The sequence below is a fragment of the Python bivittatus genome, unplaced genomic scaffold (genome assembly GCF_059951505.1).
Source record: "Python bivittatus isolate LINGU-HERP-01145 unplaced genomic scaffold, Pbiv_v1 ctg000970_np1212, whole genome shotgun sequence".
NCBI classification, from domain to species: domain Eukaryota; kingdom Metazoa; phylum Chordata; class Lepidosauria; order Squamata; family Pythonidae; genus Python; species Python bivittatus.
The window spans coordinates 4,196,062-4,216,720 of NW_028277121.1; the positions used below are offsets into that span (position 1 = coordinate 4,196,062).

A 20,659-nucleotide genomic window follows, 5' to 3' on the forward strand; every position below is an offset into this window, starting at 1 on the left:
TTTTTATAAGAAAAAGAAACTATAAGGTGTAAATCAACCTTGTAGTTACATTCACTTGAATCGCCCTTATCTTATCCCCAATACGCCAAAGAATTCTAAAGCATCTATCTAGACTTTTTTTTCATTTGTGTCACAACAAAGGATAAATTCAAATTGAGCACTTTAGAAAGCTTCCTGGGTATTCTTATATGAAGAACATACAGTTCTTACATGCTTTAGAAAAACCCTAAAAGCCTAATTCTTTTTACGGATACCCCCTAAGACCCCATTATTTTATTTGTCAAAATGACTGCTATGACCCAGTAGCATCAGACCGGATTTAAATATTTGGAGACAATACCAGACACATATCTTAGTGAAATAAAATTGGCAATACAAATTTCTGGTTTTTCTGTACAACATAATACACCATCTGCAGACAGTGGCATGCTGTGCTCTGTTCCACCCTTAGCCCCAATACCTCTCTTTTTCCCCCTAGAATTTCTAATATACAGAAGGGAGGGAGGGAGGGAATGAACATTTTCTCCCAAATTTTCTCCCAATCTATACTCATGGCTTTGATTTTTTATTTTTCCTAATCACCCAGTCATAGGACATTGCTCCAGCTTTTCAAGATTTGAATCTTGATTCTGTCCTCTAAGGGGATTTCCATCCATCTTTGTGTCATCCACAAATCTGAAAATCATATTTTCTATGAAGTATGTGAAGACAATTAAGGAAAACAAAAAAAGGAAAAGGAAATACATTGTTATCTTCTTGAACTTCTTTGGTATAATCTGGAAAAAAGCATAATCTAAGACTTTTTATCTCCAATTTAGTTACTCAAACCAGTTGGACCTTCTGTAAAATATCATCCCGCATAGCAAATCTGATGATTATCAGATGCATGAAAAAAAAAGGCTGGAATAAAATGAACTTCTCAGTATCCACCTGACAGTTTTCAGGCAAAGACAATAATCGGTATTCCATCAAGTATCTGGACTTTGTCAATTTCTTCTGGAATTTGAATCACACATAATTTGAGGGAGATGTTTCCAGGGAGATTTTGTCCTGAAGAATCTTATCAGCCTTCAGTACATCAGTTGTAGGTGTAACCCCTGTCTTCACACCGTCCTGCAGTTGACAGGTGCGGCCAGCCTGGTACTTATAACGTCAGTTGTAGCTTTTATATCCTTTCTCTCTCATCTCCAGAAGAACAGCCATCGTCCTCTTTCACAGGAGCAGCTGAAACTGTTGTCTATGAAGGGAACACCTTTAGGTGTCTCTGAGACAAATAACAAACAGGCTCTCTCCAATAAGCAAAGTAAAAAAAAAAAATCCTTTTGTCCATGTTCTCCATATTAGCACCAGAGGAACTAAAATTAAGTGATTATCAGAATTAAACTATCACATGGAGAGCTGAAGAATGCTGATACCTATACAACTACAGCACTATCTTGAATCGAAGTCCAAAACTGATTTGGTGAAGGTGGTTGTAATGGATCTTGCAAACTTTTCTTCCTTTCAAACATTATAGGAGGAGTGACTTGTTTGTCTATGGTAGCAAAACATCAGGAATCTGGCAGCACCTTTTCCAAGTACCATAAGCTTATGGCTTTTAATAACATTTTTGGGTCAAAATGTGTGTTACTAGACTCCTGATTTTTTCCCTTCCTTTCAGCATGCATCACTATGCTTCTAAAACTTTTCCCACAATCTACAAACATTGTTTAGTAGCCTTGCCTCCTCCAATGTCTGGTGCATTGTCACTTCATTGCCTGCCTTCATGGAAATTATTTTGCTCTTATTTTTATTTTATTCTGACAGCCCAGATACACCGAATCCCTAGATAGCATCACATTCCACAATCAAACCAATATGTTAAGATACTGATTTATGTTTTAGCTTAACCTTTGTTTCTTTTTTCTTTCCCCCTGTACACGTACCCAATTACATATGCACAACACACCTATCATTTTGGATTTAGGAAACCCTTGTCATATTGACCATGCCATGGCATGCACTAAAAACTTCACAGGTACGGAAGACAACAGCAAACCCCTCAGCAGTTCCTTATGACATACCAACCACACAGGGCCAAATACATAAGATTTAAAAGTAAAATGTCAAGGTTACCTTAATTTATATGAAATTAGGCTGGAGGAACTCTCCGAATGCTCATCTTCAAAGAATTCTTCTCGTCCTTCATAAGTGAACTGATTATATGGCAAATAGAGAGGTGCTGATTTGGCAGATGGTGACTGTGAAGCTTCGGTTTGTGAGGTGGAAGGACCTGGTTGCTGGCTATCATGAATTTTCATATCATTGTGCTCCGAGACTTTAGATAATATTCTATCAATGGTTTTGAAATAAGGCCAATCAGGCGCCAAGGTTTCACTATCAGTCATGCATTTTAATTTCCTGTGATGATAAAAACACAATCATGTATGCAAATGCAAATAAAGGAGACTTGCCATAAAATACAGCATCTTATAACTAATAGAATTTTAGTACGCAAGACCCTTTATCTAGTCCAACCTGCACCCTTAAAAGACATGGCACCGCTATGAGTGCTTGTCGCTAGAAATCAAAAGTTTCAACCTTATATGCCTTCTCTTCAGGTTTGTCTCAGACAACAGATAAAAGAGGTAATACTTATCCAGGCAGAGTGGCTTTTTCTTAGGTAAAAAAAAATAACACGTTCAGTCAATTCTATTCTTTCCAGATCCCACTGGCAAAGCCTTTGAGAAACTGGGACATTGTCCTACCTTGCCCTCTAGGACTGCCAATGGGAAAGTCAAAGGGGGCTGTAGTAAATGTGCATCAGGAACTAGGATAGTCAGGTCAACCTAAGAAGTCCACATGAGAGTTACTTTGATTTGTCAGCCTCCTTGGAGATTGACGTAATTCTGGTGGATGCCCTAGATCTGCAATCCATTGCTGAATCCCTTCCTTGGCCTTCTCTACCAGAACCCCAGAGCTGAGCAGTTGGTTGTACTTTCCTACCCTTGGGATCTACTCTTACTGGGAGACCTCCTTTTGGAGAGAGATTGGAACCTCAATCTCATGCAAAGAGCTTCAGTTCTAGGCTGGCCAGCCTCCAGTCCCCATGCTACTTAGGAATGCCTCTGGGTGCTTCAAAGGGGATCTTTTTTTAAAAAGCTGATTGTTCCTTTTTGTAGTCAGCCAAAAGTTGGGCCTAATTGTTCCCATACAAGAGTTGTTTTCCTGCTTCTGCAACAAATCCTTTGAATGCAGCACGAAATCCTAGATTTCAATGAACATTTAAAATGGCTGCCAAGCTCTTTTGGGCTAAAAGGGTGGTATCATTTATCTGCAGTTTTCTTCCTGAAGGATTAGAAAACCACTCCAAAATATTTAAAGGTGATCACTTGTTCTATAACCTGGTTATAGACTCACCATCCAGGAGTCTTAATCCTACTGGAGAATACCATGATTCTTGTTTTTTTCATGATACCTAGCTCCTCGTCCTTGCAATATTGTCCCAAGGCCTTGAGAGCTCTCCTAGGTCTTGTTTGGGCCATTGGTAGAATAATAGCACTGTCCACCTACGTGTTTATCAGCCACTTTTGGCAAGGGCTGGTTATTGCTTTGTTAGCAAATTTATTTTAAACATAACATTTTGCCAATACCCTATTTAACCCCTTTTCATCCTTGTAATGGAACTAGAGACAGCCAGCCCAGCTGCATCTCATTCAGGGGCAGGTGTTATTATACAGCTTATACAGGCGGTCCTCGTTTAATAACCTCTCATTCAGCAACTGTTTGAGCTTACAATAGTGCTGAATGAGTGGTAGTTACGATTGGTCCTTGAAGTTCTGGCAGTTGCAGTGCCCCCGTGGTCATGTGCTTGTGATCCAGGCACTTGGCAACTGGCCTGGATTTCTGACCCCTGCAGCATGCTGTGGTCACATGATTGCAATTTGTAACCTGCCCTGCTGACTTGGGGAAGTCAATGGGGAAGCCAGCAGGAAGTTGAAAGTTGTAGTCATGTGAGGTCCTCACTTAACAATGGCAACCAGGGGCTGACAGAACTGCTGTCGCTAAGCAGCATGGTCACATGACATTGTACTTTAGGATTGCATCACCTAGCAATGGAAATTCCAGTCCCAATTGCCATTGTTAAGCAAGGACTACCTGTAAACCAGTAACAAGTATCATGTGTCAAAGGAGGGGCTCCTTAACTTCTCTGATAAAAGACTCTTAACATTTTATTTATTTCAATTAATTGACTCACTGTGGTTTACAGCAAAATCGTAAAATATCCACAGTAACAGGACTCAAACAAATGCAGCATTAAAAGATCCTTGGTAGATTTACAAATAAAATATTTAAAACATTTAAGATGTGAAACAATAATAAAAAAACTGATGGTGTCAATACACTAGAGAAAACGCCTAGGAAGAGCTCCATCCTCCTGAAAGTTGTCAGGGAGGAGTGAACCTGAGGCAACAGCCCTCAAAACTTTCCTTCAAGTTTATCCTGTTGGTTGGGAGAATGTGCTGCGGGAGGGACCTAAGAGCCAAGCCAGGAACGTGCACTTTAGGCTGTACTCAGAAACCATTCAGGACCCAATGGAGGGCAAACTACACATGTGATGTGTGGTTGAGGGCAGGTGCCATCAGAACCTGGACCACTGCATTCTGGACCAACTGTAATTTCTAAGTAGTCTTCAAAGGCAGAGTGTAGAGGGCACTGTGCCAGTCCAGTCTTGTGATGACAGTGGCATCTGTAGCCAGGTCCTCAGACCCCAGATAAGGTTGTAAAAGGCACACCAGTCTGCCTTTGTTGGGCAAGGCCCCTTGGGCCACAGCTTCCCCCTGCTGGTTTAGCCAGAGCCATAGGTCCAAGAGGACATCCAATCACAGACTTGGTAGACAACACTGGAGGCTTACGAGAACCTTCTTGTATCAACAGTACCTCCATCTTACTTGGGATTAACTGCAGCCCACTTCTGTCCCGTCCAGACACGTACAGCTTCAAGACATCAACAACCTCCATAGCATCTCCAGTCAGACCTGGGGGGTGAGGGGTGATATAAGGTTGGGTATCATCAAGCATACTAATGATACCACACCCTGAACTGTTGAATGACCTCTCCCAGTAGCTTCATGAAAATGTTAAAGAGTAGAGAGGATCACCTCTCTGCAAGTGAGTGACCAAAAGGGCAACCTCTCCTTCCCCATGTCCAGCAACTGGAACTGGCCACTGAGGAAGGAACTGAATCGCTGTACAAATGTGTCCTCAATCCCCAGCCCCTGAAGGCAGTTCATAAAGACTCCTCCATCAAAGGCCAGTGAAAGGTTAAAAAGATCTGGAGAGGTGCACTCCCCAAGGAGTGCAAATCCTGGTTTTGAAAAAGGTAATCCAGTAGGGAGACCAATATGTCTTAGTCCATGAAACCATCTGAAATCTGACTGAAAAGCTATAAAGGAAACAGGGAATGGCCTTGAAGGACAGGAGAAAGAGCCACTACCAAGGCAATGGTCAGATAAGCAAACTTGAGCCCAGACCAAGAAATGAGTTTGAGTAAACTTCCCAGACAGGATCCTCCCTGGTTCATAGAAGGACAAAGTGAGGGAGGGGGGAAGCACATTCAGACTTGCAAGATTTTGTTACTTACAGCTGTTACAATAAAAGTAGTCCTGGCCTTGGTTTCTTAGTCTGGTCTACCTTGTAGGGCTAACAAAAGCATATAGATATTTTTATATATATAGGGTGCTCTATAGCTGAGTCATCACTACTATCTCAATAACATTTTCCAAAAAGGGAAGGTTGGAGACCAGTTCATAGTTGTTAAGACAGACTGTGTCTGTCTCTTCAGAAGGGGGTGCACCTCAGCCTCTTTCAAGGCCACTGGTAATCTCCACCCAAAGAGAAGTGTTAACAATCTCCTGGATCCACCCAAGCCACCAAACAAGCTAAGAAAGGAGTGGGTCAAGGCCACAGGTGGTGGAGATCATGCCTCCAGAGAGCTTCCTATCTACTTCCTTGGTGTCCATAAACTAGAAGAAATCTCAGATAGTGTAGTCAGAAATTGCTCCTGTCATCAGCAATGTCTGTCCATAGCAAAAGAGTGGTGATCATCTCTATCCAGATCAATTCTCAACCACTCTGAAAGAAAAACAAGGTTTAACATGTGCATCATATGGGTCCAGCCTGAGATTACTTGAGACAAGTAATGGTTGCCATGAATTCCTGAGCTCTTCCAGCTCCCAGGGTATGCATGTTGAAGTCTCCCCAAATTAAAAAATGGGGGGGGGGTCTCCAACACCAGACCTGAGACCACATTGGAGAACCTGGGAAGGGATTCCCCTGGGCAGCAGGGTGGAATGGCTTATTTCTTTCTTTTCTCAGTTCAACTGGATATGGTTGCCATCTCTGTCATGCAAAATAATTCAGACAATTCAGACAGGGTGCTTCAAGCTGGCAATTGCCACCTTGGCTGGTCCCCTTTGAATTAAACACTCACACACACAGCCATCCATCTTCCATCTGGACATCACTTTGCACTCTCCCTGCTAGAAAAGTGCTGAATGAATAGCCACCTTGAAGTCCTAAAAGGCTGCACATAAGATTTTGTATTGCGGGCCTATTTTTTGGCCAAATGCTATAATGCCAGGCAGCGATTGATCATAGATCTCCTCTCCCTGGCCTCCTCCATGAGGTTTCCTGCTCCTTCCTGTAGTTTCCAGGACAAGCAATTGTGTATGTTATCAACTGAAAGAGAATGGGTCGACCAAGCGTATCAAAGTCAGATCTACCTATCAGAAGTTGTAAAGCTGTTTTTGTTTTAATGTGTGCGTATAACTTTATTGCACTCACTGACCAGTCACATGGGGCAAAAAGACAAAGCAACATGAAAAACTTATTTTACATGGTTATAAAATTATAAAAGTTAAGACGCTATATTCCTGCATAAAGCAACGGCAGCTCTTCTGAAGATGTCAAGGTTCTAGTCTGATAATAAAAAGCAAGTTAAATCATCCTCAGAACGGGCAGAATGTCGGGTGGCAAGTGGCACATGCAGGACAAGTTACTACAGAAAAGACCCTGAAGGCCCTTGTTGGCTGGTTTCCTCCAACTTGCAGGTCAGATTCATTCTGCACAAGGGGATTGTTAGACCTCTCCTGCAGAGGACAAGACCTTAAAGGGCACCCAAGAGAACATGTTGGACAGGAGATACGGAAAGGGTGGTCATTGGCTGACACAAAGCGTGTTTCCTGTTGATATTCTGCCAGTATTGGTTACCTAGATCTACAGTATCTGGAGAGCTATCTTGAACATCTGCTGCTAATTTTATGAACCTGTTACAGACTACCAAACATTTTTAAGTGCAATTCCAAGGACAAACTTGCAGTTTCAAGAGCATCTGTGCCATATAAATATACAATTGAATTAATGCAAAAGTTATATCAGCTGGTAAAAAAACTGGCTGATCAACAACCTAAAATTAAACTGAACAGATCCTGGCCACAGACCTCTTTTCTTCCCAGTCACATCTCCAAAGACATGACACTCGCGGAAAATGCTCACCCATGTTTCCAAGACGAAGGAAGCTTTCCTATCCTCAGGAAGCTTTTGGGACCTCTTCACCTTGCCTACCTCTTCCATGTTCCCTCTTCCTGGAATGATTGTGCTTTCAGCATCACCTTTTTAGATGCTCCCACCCGCTCCCACCCCCGAGCTCCCTTTGACATTTGCGTCCAACATCAATGGAGTCCCACTACCACTGCTCAGAATTCGTTACATTAGAGTGAGCCCTGGGCCACCGGTTTAGGTTCCTGTAAAAGCAAGGACTCTACTTTCCCCTGATGTCTCAGATTGCACCTTTAGGGGCTCCAGGGCAATTGGGGGAGGAGGTCATCCGTCTAGTAAAGTCCCCTTTGCCTCTGCTGACATGGGATGGGACATCCCGAGAGCTTACTCATTCTTCTTGTGCTGCACAAGGTATAAGGGTATTCAAGAATGTTGTCTCTCTCCTCTGCTAGTTGGTCACCCAGGGCGTGCAGGTCTGGGTCACCTTCAGTCCTGCTCTCAGTTCAGAGGGATCTAGATTCTGATCCGTCCACTTTAGAACCTGAATAGAGCAAATGGGAACTATTAGTGCTGCCTGCTGAGGCTGTTAGTTTCAGTATTTTCCCTTCTTAACTCATAGCAAATGGATTAATTTGGTAAATTGTTAAATTGCTTTTTTATATTCCATATTTCCTACCACTCTACTTACTGTAGCTTTTTAGATTCCACTTTTATGTTCCTTGCTTGCATATTTCTTCATATTTATTGTAGTCTTGTTTTTACTGTTTTCTGGTTGCCTAAAAATGTTTTATGGCTAAGATTGTCTTTATTGGACTGGGTGCAAAATTTGTCATATAGTATACTGTTTTTGTGTTTGTATCATCTATCTATCTATCTATCTATCTATCTATCTATCTATCTATCTATCTATCTATCTATCTATCTATATCTCATCATCATATTTGCTTTCCTATAGTGAGGTCATCTTGCTGATACCCCACACTCTAGGCATTAGTGTAGAGACAACAACAGCTATGGACTTTGTAAGCCAATGCTTATTTTGACTTTTTAGTGAGTGAATTGATAGATCACAACAGCACTCTAGTTTCCTTCTGCGATGCACAGTCTTCATCTGATGCCTTTATTCAAAGTTTTATCTCCAATCTCCATAAAATTCAGTTTAAACACCTCATGATCAAAGTCCAGTGAAATATGAGATGCAACCTATTCATGCCAGAGATCTATTATCTAGGTGACCCAGGCATAGTCTCAGAAACCACATCTCTCCAGTTTTCCCCATTCAAACAGCCATTCACTATCATGTCTATGGAGTGGAAGGATGGATGAAAGCCATTACCTTGATCTTCCTTTCTCAATCTTCAAAGTCCATAATGAAATGATTTTATCTGACCATGGAACAATCTCCCCATGTGTTAGCAGGAAGGGAAAATGGTCAGTGGACTTCAAATTTGCCCTTTTCATCCTGAGCACCGGCCCTCCCTTCCAGATCCCTGTTGGTATTGGCACTGTTGTTACTTCCTTAGTTTTCACTTATTTAGTACAGTACTTTGGGCCCACTCTAATATTTCTCCAAGTCTTTTCTGATGGAAGAAGAAAAGAGGGAACAGCCTCCCCCTAAACCATTATAGCTTGGAGAAAGACAGAAAGGGGGATACACGGTTTCAGATTGGCTTGCAATATATAAGCAACTGCAACCAGTCCTGATCACGAGTTGATTGCAGCACTACAGATGACCTAAAGTTTCTTACTAGGGATGGCTCAGAGTAGTAGAGCATGTTACAATAATCCAGTTGGGGTGTAACGACAGTATGCATTATATTGCTAAGACTACCACCTTCTCTACAATCTACTACAGAAAAGGAAGGTTGGCAATGGAGATAGAAAAGTTGTCTAGGATAGCTGAATCCAGGGAAGGCATCTTCAAAGGTGGGGCACAACTGTATCACCCCACCCTAAAGAAGCATAGATAATCCCCAGGCCCAACCATTCATGCCCCCTAACCCGGCAGTTTGAAAGAGCCGGGTGGAGCACGGGCCCAACCTACAAGTAGCAGAGCTCATGCTTCAGAGCATCCTGCCCACTTCTTCAAGTCTACAAGCTGGAATGACGTTGCCCCTTTCACCTCTTGAGATCCCACCCCAATATAAGCAAGTCTATTGGCAAAGTCTTGGGCAAATAACTAATATGCCTTGTAGGTAGATCTTCCTGCCCACCATTCCTTAGTGGAGAATGAGTCACCCTAAAGAGTGATGCTGGGTGACATCTTTTCAAAGCAATACAGGCAGAGAATTAGTGATGCTTAATGCCCTTCTTGCCCCAGTCTAGGCTCAAACCCATGTTTGGTCAGGTAAACTTTTTCAGCCTTCCTCCAAAAGTGCTCCAACAGACTCTTCTCTTGCCTCCTTTCCTGGAGCTCCTTGGTCAACTAAGGCAGAGGATTGTCAACTTTTTCAGGCCATGGAACTTGTTAGTTAAAAAAAGAATTTCCTGGAACCCCTGTTGAAGAGGCAAAACTCTAGTGATAGAAAATCAGCTGGATTAGAGTGAACTTTGCTTTTTGCCTTAGGTATCTTATGGAACCTGGGAAACTGCTAGGAAATTATTTCATCATTTTTATTTGTAATTCAATTCACTCTGCTGGGAGCTCCTTTTTTAGCCTTTTCATCCACTTGCTTTCCATCAAAACTGCTCTGCATTTTTCCTGCCTCTTTTAATTTTAATTGTTCTTTGCTGCATTTAACTACATTCCTTGCAACTATCTTTTTCTCTATATATAAATTATGAATGTTTTTCTCTCATCTTCATTTTTTTCATTTTTCAATAATTCTCTTAGCTGTTTTCCTCATTCACAGTCTCTTTCACTTCATCATTGCATTAAGCATCCTTTTTTATACTTCCCATTAGCATAACTCCACACACTTCTCTGGCTTTCTGTGGCGGAGTTGTTTCCTCTCTGTTCCAGCAGCTTCCACAACCTGTTTCCTTCATCCACTCTCCACTCATGGTGTTCAGAAATTAATCTATGTAACCCACCCTTTTGCTTTTGAGTTGGGCAGGCTACAAAACCTGTAAAATAAATAAAAATACATAAATATCTACTAATACCTTTTCATACTTGATTCAGCCATTCTGGTTTCACTTCTTCCCATATCATTTTCCCCAAACTCTTATCTTCTCTGATGTTTCCAAATGATGATCTGTCCTCACTCTCGTATCCTTCACTAATTCTCTCTATCCTTCATTATAAACGACAAAATCAGTAATTCTTTTCCAAGTGAATATATGAATAGTTTTGTGCTTCAAGCATATCTTTGAAACAAACTGACTTTTTTCTAAGCAGATGCTCAGTAAACAATAATACTCATTTTTTTCCGGTCTCCAAATGGCCTCACTGCTTTTTCTGTGCTCTCTTGTCTCATTCCTGACCTTCCATTCATGTCATCCAACAGAATAATGTTTCCACAACTTACATTCATTCAATTTTTCCCCAAATCCTCCCTATTCCTCTTATTTTCACCAATCACTGGAGCATAACAGGCAACAATCACCAACTTAAGGATTCTACTTTCATATGCACATGTAAGAACAAAACATTTGCTAAGAATACTATATCTGAGGGACCACCCCTTTAGTCAACTTGCCTTGGCTTCCTCTTTCTGCTCCTTGTTCCTTGTGGTAGATTCTAGTGGAAGATCAAGCCTGAAGGAGTTCATCTGCTAGCACTAGTGGGACTTCCATGGGCTCATGGATTCATGAGGGCATAGCTTTTTTTCTCCCTGAGCCTCCCAGATAGGAGAGGCAGACTCAGTAGCATTCAGCCCTACCACCAAATCCTCTCCTTGCGCTGGGAGAAGATACCAGACTGAACTTTGCCTCAGCCACACCTTCAGTGCCATCTGGGACACTGCTACTATCACAGTGACAGGAGGAGCAGGAAACTTAATAAAAATCAAGCTTCCGTGGAGGGACCTCTGTCATGACTAGCAGACTTTGCTTCCCCACACCTCCAGTGCTCTACCTTCCCAAGTCTTGATGACTTTGGTAGGGGGATTGTGAAGAGCAGAGGTAGCTAACTTGCCATAACTAGAGAACTATTACTATAGAATGTAATCAATAATGCATGGAGTGGCTGTGACGTTAAGAAGCCATGTTCTAGCCACATAGACTTGTTGCTGCAGATTCAATATGATAAACAAATCCTCCTAGTTGCCTTCTGCCAAGATTGAAATGGTGAGGCCATAGACAAATCTCAAATAATTTGAGCATCCCAACCTAACTGCTGATATTCCATGAAAACTGTGATGCAAGTTTTATGTTACAGCTTTTATGAAACACGCCATCCTTTTCACTTAGATTTGGCTTATGTTCAACTACTTTTCCAAGATCTTGTTCATAACGACTATCATTGAGCTAATAGAGTCAGGTCGTTCTTCATGTTTAGCTAAGCAAACAAATTCACTCCGTATCACAGCCATTCAAATATTAGAAAGTGGCCGTATCGCTTCTTTATCAGCTCTGTGATAGGCCAATTTCTACTTGTGCATTTAATTTCTTTTCCATAAGTGAAAGAACCCTGGATTGTCTCTGTTAAATTTCATTTTATTTCTCTAACCTATCAAGACTGTTTTTGAATTTTATTTGTTTTCTAGGCTATTAGCTTCCCACCCAATTTTGTGTCACCTGCAAATTTGATAAGCATTTCCTCTACCTGTTCATTAACAACAAGAAGAAGAATGCTGTAGAAGGCCCAGGACCAAGCCCATGGTATCCAACTTGATATCTTCCTGTAATTTAATGTGGAATTACTGATGAACACTCTGAGTATGTTTTCAAACTAGTCTTCATGCCATCCAACCCACATTTAGCTAGTTTTCTTTTTTCTTTATATTTATTAAGAATTTTTCATAGAATAAAAGACAAATCAAAAGGAAAAAAGGAAAGAAAGAAATGCAAGAAACAAAGAAGAAGAAAAAGAAACTAAAGTTAAGAAATATAATGACTTCCTACCTTCTTTTCAACAGATACTCACAATCTTACAGTCCCTCCTCCTGCTAGTTTTCTAATCAGAATGTCATGGGATGTGTGATCAGTTGCATTGCTGAAATCAAGATATTATATTATGTGTACAACATTCTCACAGTCTTAGGTAATTATCTAATCAAAACATGAAAGAAGAGTAGTCTGATGAGACTTGTTTTTGAAATCCATGTTGGCTTCTAATAATCACTGCGTTGTTTTCTGGGTGCTTATAGATCAATCATTTCATGATCTGCTCTATAGTCATCCTAGATATCGATGTGACTATACAGACTGCAACTCCTGGAATCTCTGGTTTGTCTGTTTTTGAAGACAGGGACAACGCTTGTTCTCTTCAGTCATCTGACAGTTCACTGATTCTCCAGGATTTCTCAGTGATCATGGGCAGAGGCTTGGCAAGGCCATCAACAGCTACCTCAGGATATGATATAATCCATCTAGTATTGGGGATTGGGACTCATCTGGGGCCATGCGGTGCTTCCTGCCTGGGCTCCCCTCAAGTGGGAATCCTATTTCTTCAGGATTCTGCACACCCTTTCCTTAGAGAAGACTGAGCCAAAGTAGCAGTTAAGAGTTTTGCTTTTTCACTGTTACTGGTTATTCTCTGTTCATTTTCACCAAATAGCAGGGATACTACTGTATTTCCTTTCTCTTCCTTTTATTCTGGATATCTCTCAACTTGAAGTACGTTTTGTGCTGCTGTCGTTCTTAGGGTTGCTCATTAAACTCAGCACGTTCTGAGCTTGTTTTCCATCTCAGCAAATCTGCTACTTTGAAAGAAGGGCGTTCTTTCTGCCTTCTACGCATGTCATTTTTTTGATTTTCAGTAAGCTTATACACAGCCACACTGGTTGTGTCACAGTTATCCCTTTTCATGTCTCATGAGAACCGTTTGCAGTTGTACTGTTAGGATCTTCCTTTTTAGGAACTTCCGTCCATCTTGGGCTTCTTTTCACACTACCTTCTTCTACTATGAATTCTTATTTATCATTGTTCTGAGGTTATTAAAATCTATCCTTCTAGGGCCAAAGTATGTGTTTGACCACTCTGAGCTCTAGTGTCCCTTAATATCAATAATTTCAGCTTTATGTGGTCATTTCCCCTCAAACTTCCTAGAACTTTCACTTAATCGTAGTCTCCTTCCACATGCAGCGGGTCCCACATTTGAGGCTGGTGCTACACTAGTACGTCCTTAAAACAATACAAGGTTTTCAGCGATCCCAGAAGACTGAGTTACTGAGTTGACTGTCTTAAGAAATCTCCCATTTGGCCATATTGGCTTCTTTTAATATCTAGTTTTCTTTCACACCGGTATTGCTTGAGATGTGCTATCTTTAATTTCCAACTCAAGAAAGCCCAGCTGGCTCCTATTGCATCTTCCTTACTATTTCTCCTAGTTTATAAAAATTAGCCTTTCTAAAATCGTTGGTTTGTGTTTTTCTTTACTAAGCTTTTTGTTCAAACCAAGAACTCTAACTCTGTGTGCACCCAAAGTTCACACTACTTAAATATCTTCAACCAACCCTGTTACTAAGGACTACACCCAGCAAAATGCCCCCTCAACCTTTTGGAACAGTCAAGAATTTCCCTGATACCTTGTGTTTGGCAGAATTAAACTTCAAATAGGTGCTTTTGTAACTGAAATCCCCAACACAAATGTTTTGTAGTTTTTTGAGGCTCCAGTTATTGACTTTAATGAACCTTCCTGACTACTTCTGTTCTGCTCTGTAGCAGAGTCCCAGCAGGATACCCCTTCTGTTAGCCCTTTTATCTTCCCCAGATGATCTCAGCCCTCATGTTACCTTCAATCCAGGGGACCCCTGTACAGGCAAGTCCATTCCTGGTAGGCCACACTATAGCTGTTCCTCTGAAACAAGGTGTCCCATCAGGTCTAGGGTTTCACTGGTGGGATTCACCCCATGTGCCCGAAATCTCTATAACGTCATCCTTGTGCTTCCTGACATCCAGACCATCTTGCTTGTTGCCCATACTTTGTGCATTAGCGTAGAAACGTTACAGAAAATGGGCTAGACTTTTCATTTCTGCCTACATTTCTTTTGTTTCTTGATTAAAGTAATAATTTCCAAAGCCCTTTGCTCTGCTGCTGTATTCAGTTCATACTTGCCAGTTTATTACTCATCAGTGGTCATACAACTGTTGCCCCCTTGTATCTCAGTATGAAACCCTGCTGACCAGGTTAGCCAGCTGTCATCCTAATATATACAGCACAGATGTCATAAAATGTAATTTAAAAGTTTTATATGTTTTAGCTGTATTCCTTATTAACAGTCCCTACAGACTGTACATACAGTACAAGTAGTCCTCAACTTGCAATCAAAATTGGGACCAGAACTTCTGTTGCTAAGTGATGCGGTCATTAAGTGAGCGGCGTCCAATTGCACCACCTTTTTTGCCGCAGTCGTTAAGTCAATCACTGTGGTCATTAAGCAAGTCACATGGTCATTAAGTGAATCCGGCTTCCCCCATTGACTTTGCTTGTTGGAATCCTCCTGGGAAGGTCTCAAAGGGTGATCACAGGACCTTGGGATGCTGCAACCATCATAAATACATGCTGGTTGCCAAATGCCCAAATTTTGATCTGTGCTGTGACAGTCATAAGTGCAAGGACCAGTTGTAAGTCACTTTTTTCAGTGCCATCGTAACTTTGAACAATTGTTAAATGAATGGTCATAAGTCAAGGACTATCTGTATTTTATGTGAGGTTGTCATTCACAAATTCTTTTATTGCCTCCATTTCATTATTTTTAGAAATTTTAGAAAGTTGACTGTATTTGGTGGGTGTTTGAGTGGCTCTTTTGGTTTTTTTTTTATCCCATGTGGGAGTTTATACAAATAGTGGTTTGCATGGTGTTGGCTAGGATTTTTACATCCTTCTGAATGGTACTTTTTTTTCCTTTGGAAGGAAACTGAAATGGGCTGTGAGAATAACCCTGAGGAAGAGACCAATTCGGGTCGCGACCTGAATCAAATTTTCCCATAAGGTTCAATGTAATTATGGTTAATCCGTTCTGACCCCTCCGAATTTGGTTGCCAACTGATTTTGGTTGCGACCCGAATCAAATTTTCCCATAAGGTTCAATGTAATTACGGTTAATCTGTTCTGAACCATATGTTTTTTTTTTTTTTAAACCACAAAAATATGACACAAAATACAGTACGAAGAGAGAGAACGCTAACCTTGCTTGACGCGACTTCTGGCGTGGAGGACAGGAAGGCGGGTGGGGAGGCGGTTATTGCTTGGAGGGAGAGTCCCCCTCCCTACAGGAAGCCATGACCATGTGTCACGGCAGGGAAAATGGCCACGGATCCTGTTCGTCACCCGATCTGGCATTCGCGAATGGAAGCAAAATTTTGCCAACGGTGCTGTTCGTGACCCGAATTGGTCGTGAACAGAACCGTTCATGACCCGAGGTACCACTGTATTTGCAAAAAGACCGGGAATGTGAAATTGGTCACTAAATGGGCATAGCTCGGAACAAGTAACCTGTTTCAAATACCTTGGAGTAATCTTCCAGGCACCAGGGCGGAGATGCGCCCATAGAAAGTAGGTGACACAAAGTGCATCCAAATCTACATCAGCCACCCAGACCTTTTACCATCTTTGGGGTGCCCAATTTGTCTTTGCCGCAGTAAAATTCTTCTCTATAATGGCCTGAACACAGCTTCTTTATGGAGTGCAACTTGGCACATACACCAAGTTTTCAAAGATTGAGTCTGTCCAGTCCAAATTCCTAAGAAATTTCTTCTTCAAGTTCGTGCCCAACACTGCTCTTCATATAGAAGTGATACTCCTTAAAGTTGAAGCCAGTGCATGGGTCAATATTTCTGCATTTGACTCGTCACTATAGGCTTAGCCCCGTGTGACCCCCTTGTTACAAAATGGGAAAGGGGGCTGGAAGAGAAGCTGCACTCCTAGGACTTCTCCCTTCAGGCACAATGGTGGTACGACTCAGCCAGGAAGAACATCAGACATGTGCTTGATATGGGGCAACAATCTGAGGATAGCCTAATTCCCACTGATGTCTATTTAATCACATTACTAGACACAAACCTGCCAGATATCTCGATCAAATTACTATACCAAAATTAGGAAGAGCTCTGACCTTTGCGCACTGTTAATGCCTTGCAAACTGAGGATTTGGAAGGGAGATTCCAGAAAATCCCATACAGGAAGCACTTTTGAAATTTAAATCAGGAGCTCTTGATAGAACAGCATAATACTCCTTTACTGTCAGTCTTACCATGAACTGCAACACAAACGTATTGTACCTTTTTTGGGGGGTGGGGTGCCTTCGAGTCAGTTTTTGACTCCTGGCAACTGCCTGGACTAGGCCCTGCAGTTTCCTTGGCAAGATTCCAGAAGAGGCTTGCTATTGCCTTCTTCCTAGGGCTAAGAGAGAGTGACTGGCCCAAGGTCATCCAGCTGGCTTCGTGCCTAAAACAGGATTAGAACTGTCTCCCCATTTCTAGCCTGGTGCCTTAACTGCTAATTAAACTGGCTCTCTATTGCACCTTTATTATCTCGATATTCAGGTTGTGCTGACTCCTTTTATTTCCGCTATCCTTTAGCTGATAAGAGTGATGTACTCTCTTATAATGTTTCCAAATTTTGTTTAATATCTGGCAAAATCCATTAGGCTCTCTGCTAGGAACATTTAAATCTGACTAATCACCTCATTTTCCTTTTAACCCTATTTTATTTATTAATTTTGGTCAGTTAGTTACTCGAGTCTAGTCACTGACCAACAGAAACTACTTTTTCACTGTGATGACATCATTTAACTCCTTGGCCACGATTTCCCTCATGGTTGCCTTAGTTCTTAGCCCCCCTATTCTAGGCGTCTGATTACTTTACTCAGTTTCCAAATTGAGGACTCTTCCTTGAGGTGACCAGCTTTTTTGCAGTGAAAAGATGGTTTCCATCTTTTGCCTGGTATCCTTTCCTGCTCTGAAGGCCATTTTGGGGTGTTTTTCCCCTTTCCTTCCCTGTTTTGATTTCTATTCTACAGCTACATTCATCCATCAGCTTGTGTCAGGTTTAGCCCAAAGAACTCCAAGAGACAATGCAAATTCAGTTCTGCTGTGTTTATTAACTACAACCTCTAGCAAGAATCTCTCCAGATTGAACCCTAGCTCCCAAGCTAGCCAGTCACAACACCATGAATTCCTCAGGGAGGTGCCAGCCTCATCCTCTTGCACATCCCACGCTCTTACGATGAACTAAGAATGCATTTATCTCCCTGAGCCTGGCCTTCATAATTCCATTCCATCACAGCTTGCTTTTAACATCTTCCAGGGTTAACTTTTCTTCTGTCTAGACTTAGTTGATTGGGACTCAGAACAAGGCTTGAGAATAGAGGTGGATGGGCAATATGTTGGAGGAGCAAAGAGGTGATTAACCCTAGGGAGGAAGACAAAGATGAACTTACATAAGATCGTGAAATATTTCAATTTCGGGGAATTCAATTTCAGTGCCTCAGTAACAGCTGGGTTTAGGGGAGTTAAAGGATTGGTCTACTCAGTGGTAATACGCAGCTGTGAAAGGTGGCCACTGAGAAAGAGTGAAATAAAGAAGGCACAATACTTCCAGCTTATGGATTAGGAAAGACTAGCATGGAGTGCAAGAAGAACCAATCAACTAGTCCTGGATCAGAGGCCCTGGAGGCAATGATCTGCAAGTAGAAATTTATGATGGGAACAGATAATGGACTAGAAGAAAATTCTTATGCTTGGAAAAGTTGAGGGAAGTAGAAGAAGGGGAAGAAAATGGGTGGGGTAAATTGATGAGATCAAAACTATCCTTCAGAGAGTTATGAGGATCAGGAAAGATGGTCCATGCAGGCACCAGGTACTCATCCTGACCTGATGGCACTTAATTAAGTAGAATATTGGCCTGGTAGGTTCCCTGCTAACATTAATCATATTTTCCTCTGCAGCCTATGGTCCCTCCTCCACAAATGCAGCACATTTAGAAACATCAGACCTCATGTTGAGTTCTTCGCACCACGTAGCACAGCAGAAGGGCCAAGAAGAACCCCACCCCCCCATGCCAGAACCTTACCAATCTTCTGCCCCAGCTCGATTTGAGCACAAGAGAGGCTAGGAACAAACTGCAACCTCTGGATGCAACTCCCCACTTGCCATTAAAGTTACAGAGGTCGGATCACTCTTTGCATCAGAGGAAGTATGTGGTGGGTTGTACAGAACTGTCATAGAGACAAAGTGATGGTATTTCTTAATTAATTTACTCATCAATCACTTACACTCCCTTCTTCTTCCATAGAGCCCAGGAAGTTTTCATCTGGTTCTCTCATTCAGGTATTTCTTGCAGGAACAGCTAGCCTAGTTTATCTCTAGCCAAAGTTATTGTCCAACCTTTTCAACCCAAATGAACAAAGCACAGTTAAACAATTTCATATCCAAGGAAGCAAAAATAGCCACAAATAGTTCTCTCTTTAAAAAAAACAAACAAACTTATTGTCATTGACAATACCATCCTACCTATGTTTGTCATTGTACATTGAATGAAAGCCGGCTGGGTGACCTTGGGCCTGTCCATCTCTCTCAGCCCAACCCACCTAACTGGGTTGTTGTTTGGGGGAAATAGGAGGAGGAAGGAGAATTAGGCATGTTTGCCGCCTTGAGTTATTTATAAAAATAAGAAAGGCAGGATAAAAAATGTCTAGAAAAAAAAAGTTGCAATGGACTTTGTGAAGCTCCTGTCCCAATGTCTGGAGCAGACTTCTTTAGAGACTTGCAAATTAAAAGCAGCACCTAAATTACCCCTACGAGAAGTAAGTCCAGAGTAATGGCACAATACACTTTTAGTCACCAGCCCCTTAAGGAATCCCCACTGTCCAGCATTATTCTCCAAGCAGAAGGTCCTAACGGGTGCCGAGGGGGGGGCTGTCCTGCGAGTGTGGTTCCCGGGGGAAACTCCTTACCGTGCACAAAAGCTGTGAGAGTCACTTGAAAGCTAAAACTGCTGGGAGGTTTTAGAAAAGAGTTGCAGGTATTTAATTTCCAAGGACTCTTCACTGGGCCACATGTCTACATAGTCAGGAAAAGGGAAGAAAGTGCTCGTCCTTAGGGGAGGGGGATTTCCAAGAATGAAAACCATACATTTGCACATTTATTCATGTTAATGCCCAACTCAGTTTCCTGAGTCTTGGGCAAAAATTACCACAACAGCAGAAAGACAGCAGGGGGTTGGGAGGGTTTCTCTGGAACGAAGCAGTTTTCAGCAGCTCCCCAAACACCCTGCTCCCTGTTGGGCTCTTACTTTTGTGCAAAATAGCGCAACTCTTAAATAGATTACCATACATCACCCTTAACAAGTCCACTTTTGGTAAACCTGAGCTGCAAGCTAGATGGCAGTCAGGAGGCCTTTTGGCTGGCACCCATTTTGTCCTTCAGGATGGCACCACTTGGCAAGGGTGGCCCTACTCTGGGAGCCACTTCCTGTGCTGCTTGCGAGGCCAGCCCAGACGTTTCTGTCCAGGGCCCAGAATAGTGGGTCGCCCAAGCGTTGGCTGTGTCTTGCAAGAGATGGGTGAACCTAGAGGCATTTGGGGGAATTCATGAGGAATTTAATCTGAGTAAAGAGACTTAGGCGTAACCAAACAGATGTCATGATCAGGAGGCAAAGTTAGCTGAAACAGCGCAGAGCAGACAAGCAAAAGGCAGCTGTGCCTGTGCGGGGCAAGGGGGCAGCTCAGGCCTGGCGGAACTGCACGCCGCGCTGCAAAGCGGCCGCTGTAGATGAACGGGACAAACCCTATAGCAGGTTGCTATGGAAATGCTACCGTTAGACACACACGCAAAGGTAAACTTCGGGGGGATTTTGCACTTGCTTAGAAATGTGTAATTGACCCAACGGCCCATGTGACTGACCCATGCCAAATTGAGTATACAGGCTTGCTTGTATAGGTATTTGGCTCTTTTGCCTGGGAGAGTACCTCGGCAGACTTAGGCTTTGGGGACTTTTAATACATGCCCTGACTGCGTAGAGGAGTGGATCTGAACCTCGCTGCCCGGGTGACAGAGAAGGGAGAGGGCACGG

At 42.2% G+C, this 20,659-nt stretch overlaps 1 protein-coding gene across 4 annotated transcripts in view; it reads right to left on the reverse strand.

Moving 5' to 3' along the window:
* MSANTD1 (Myb/SANT DNA binding domain containing 1) overlaps positions 1-20,659 on the reverse strand; it is a 42,043-nt gene that overhangs the window by 7,849 nt on the left and 13,535 nt on the right. For 3 of the 4 annotated variants that reach the window (XR_015794185.1, XR_015794186.1, XM_088131260.1), the window contains one exon: positions 2,116-2,400. Coding sequence is in view for 1 of the 4 variants with exons in the window: in XM_088131260.1 (XP_087987386.1) it covers positions 2,116-2,400 (285 nt within the window). In the remaining 3 variants the exon portion in view is untranslated. Of the gene's footprint in view, positions 1-2,115; positions 2,401-4,931; positions 5,019-7,927; positions 10,606-12,568; positions 12,638-20,659 lie in introns of those variants that run through there. The other variant, XR_015794187.1, reaches the window with a different exon arrangement.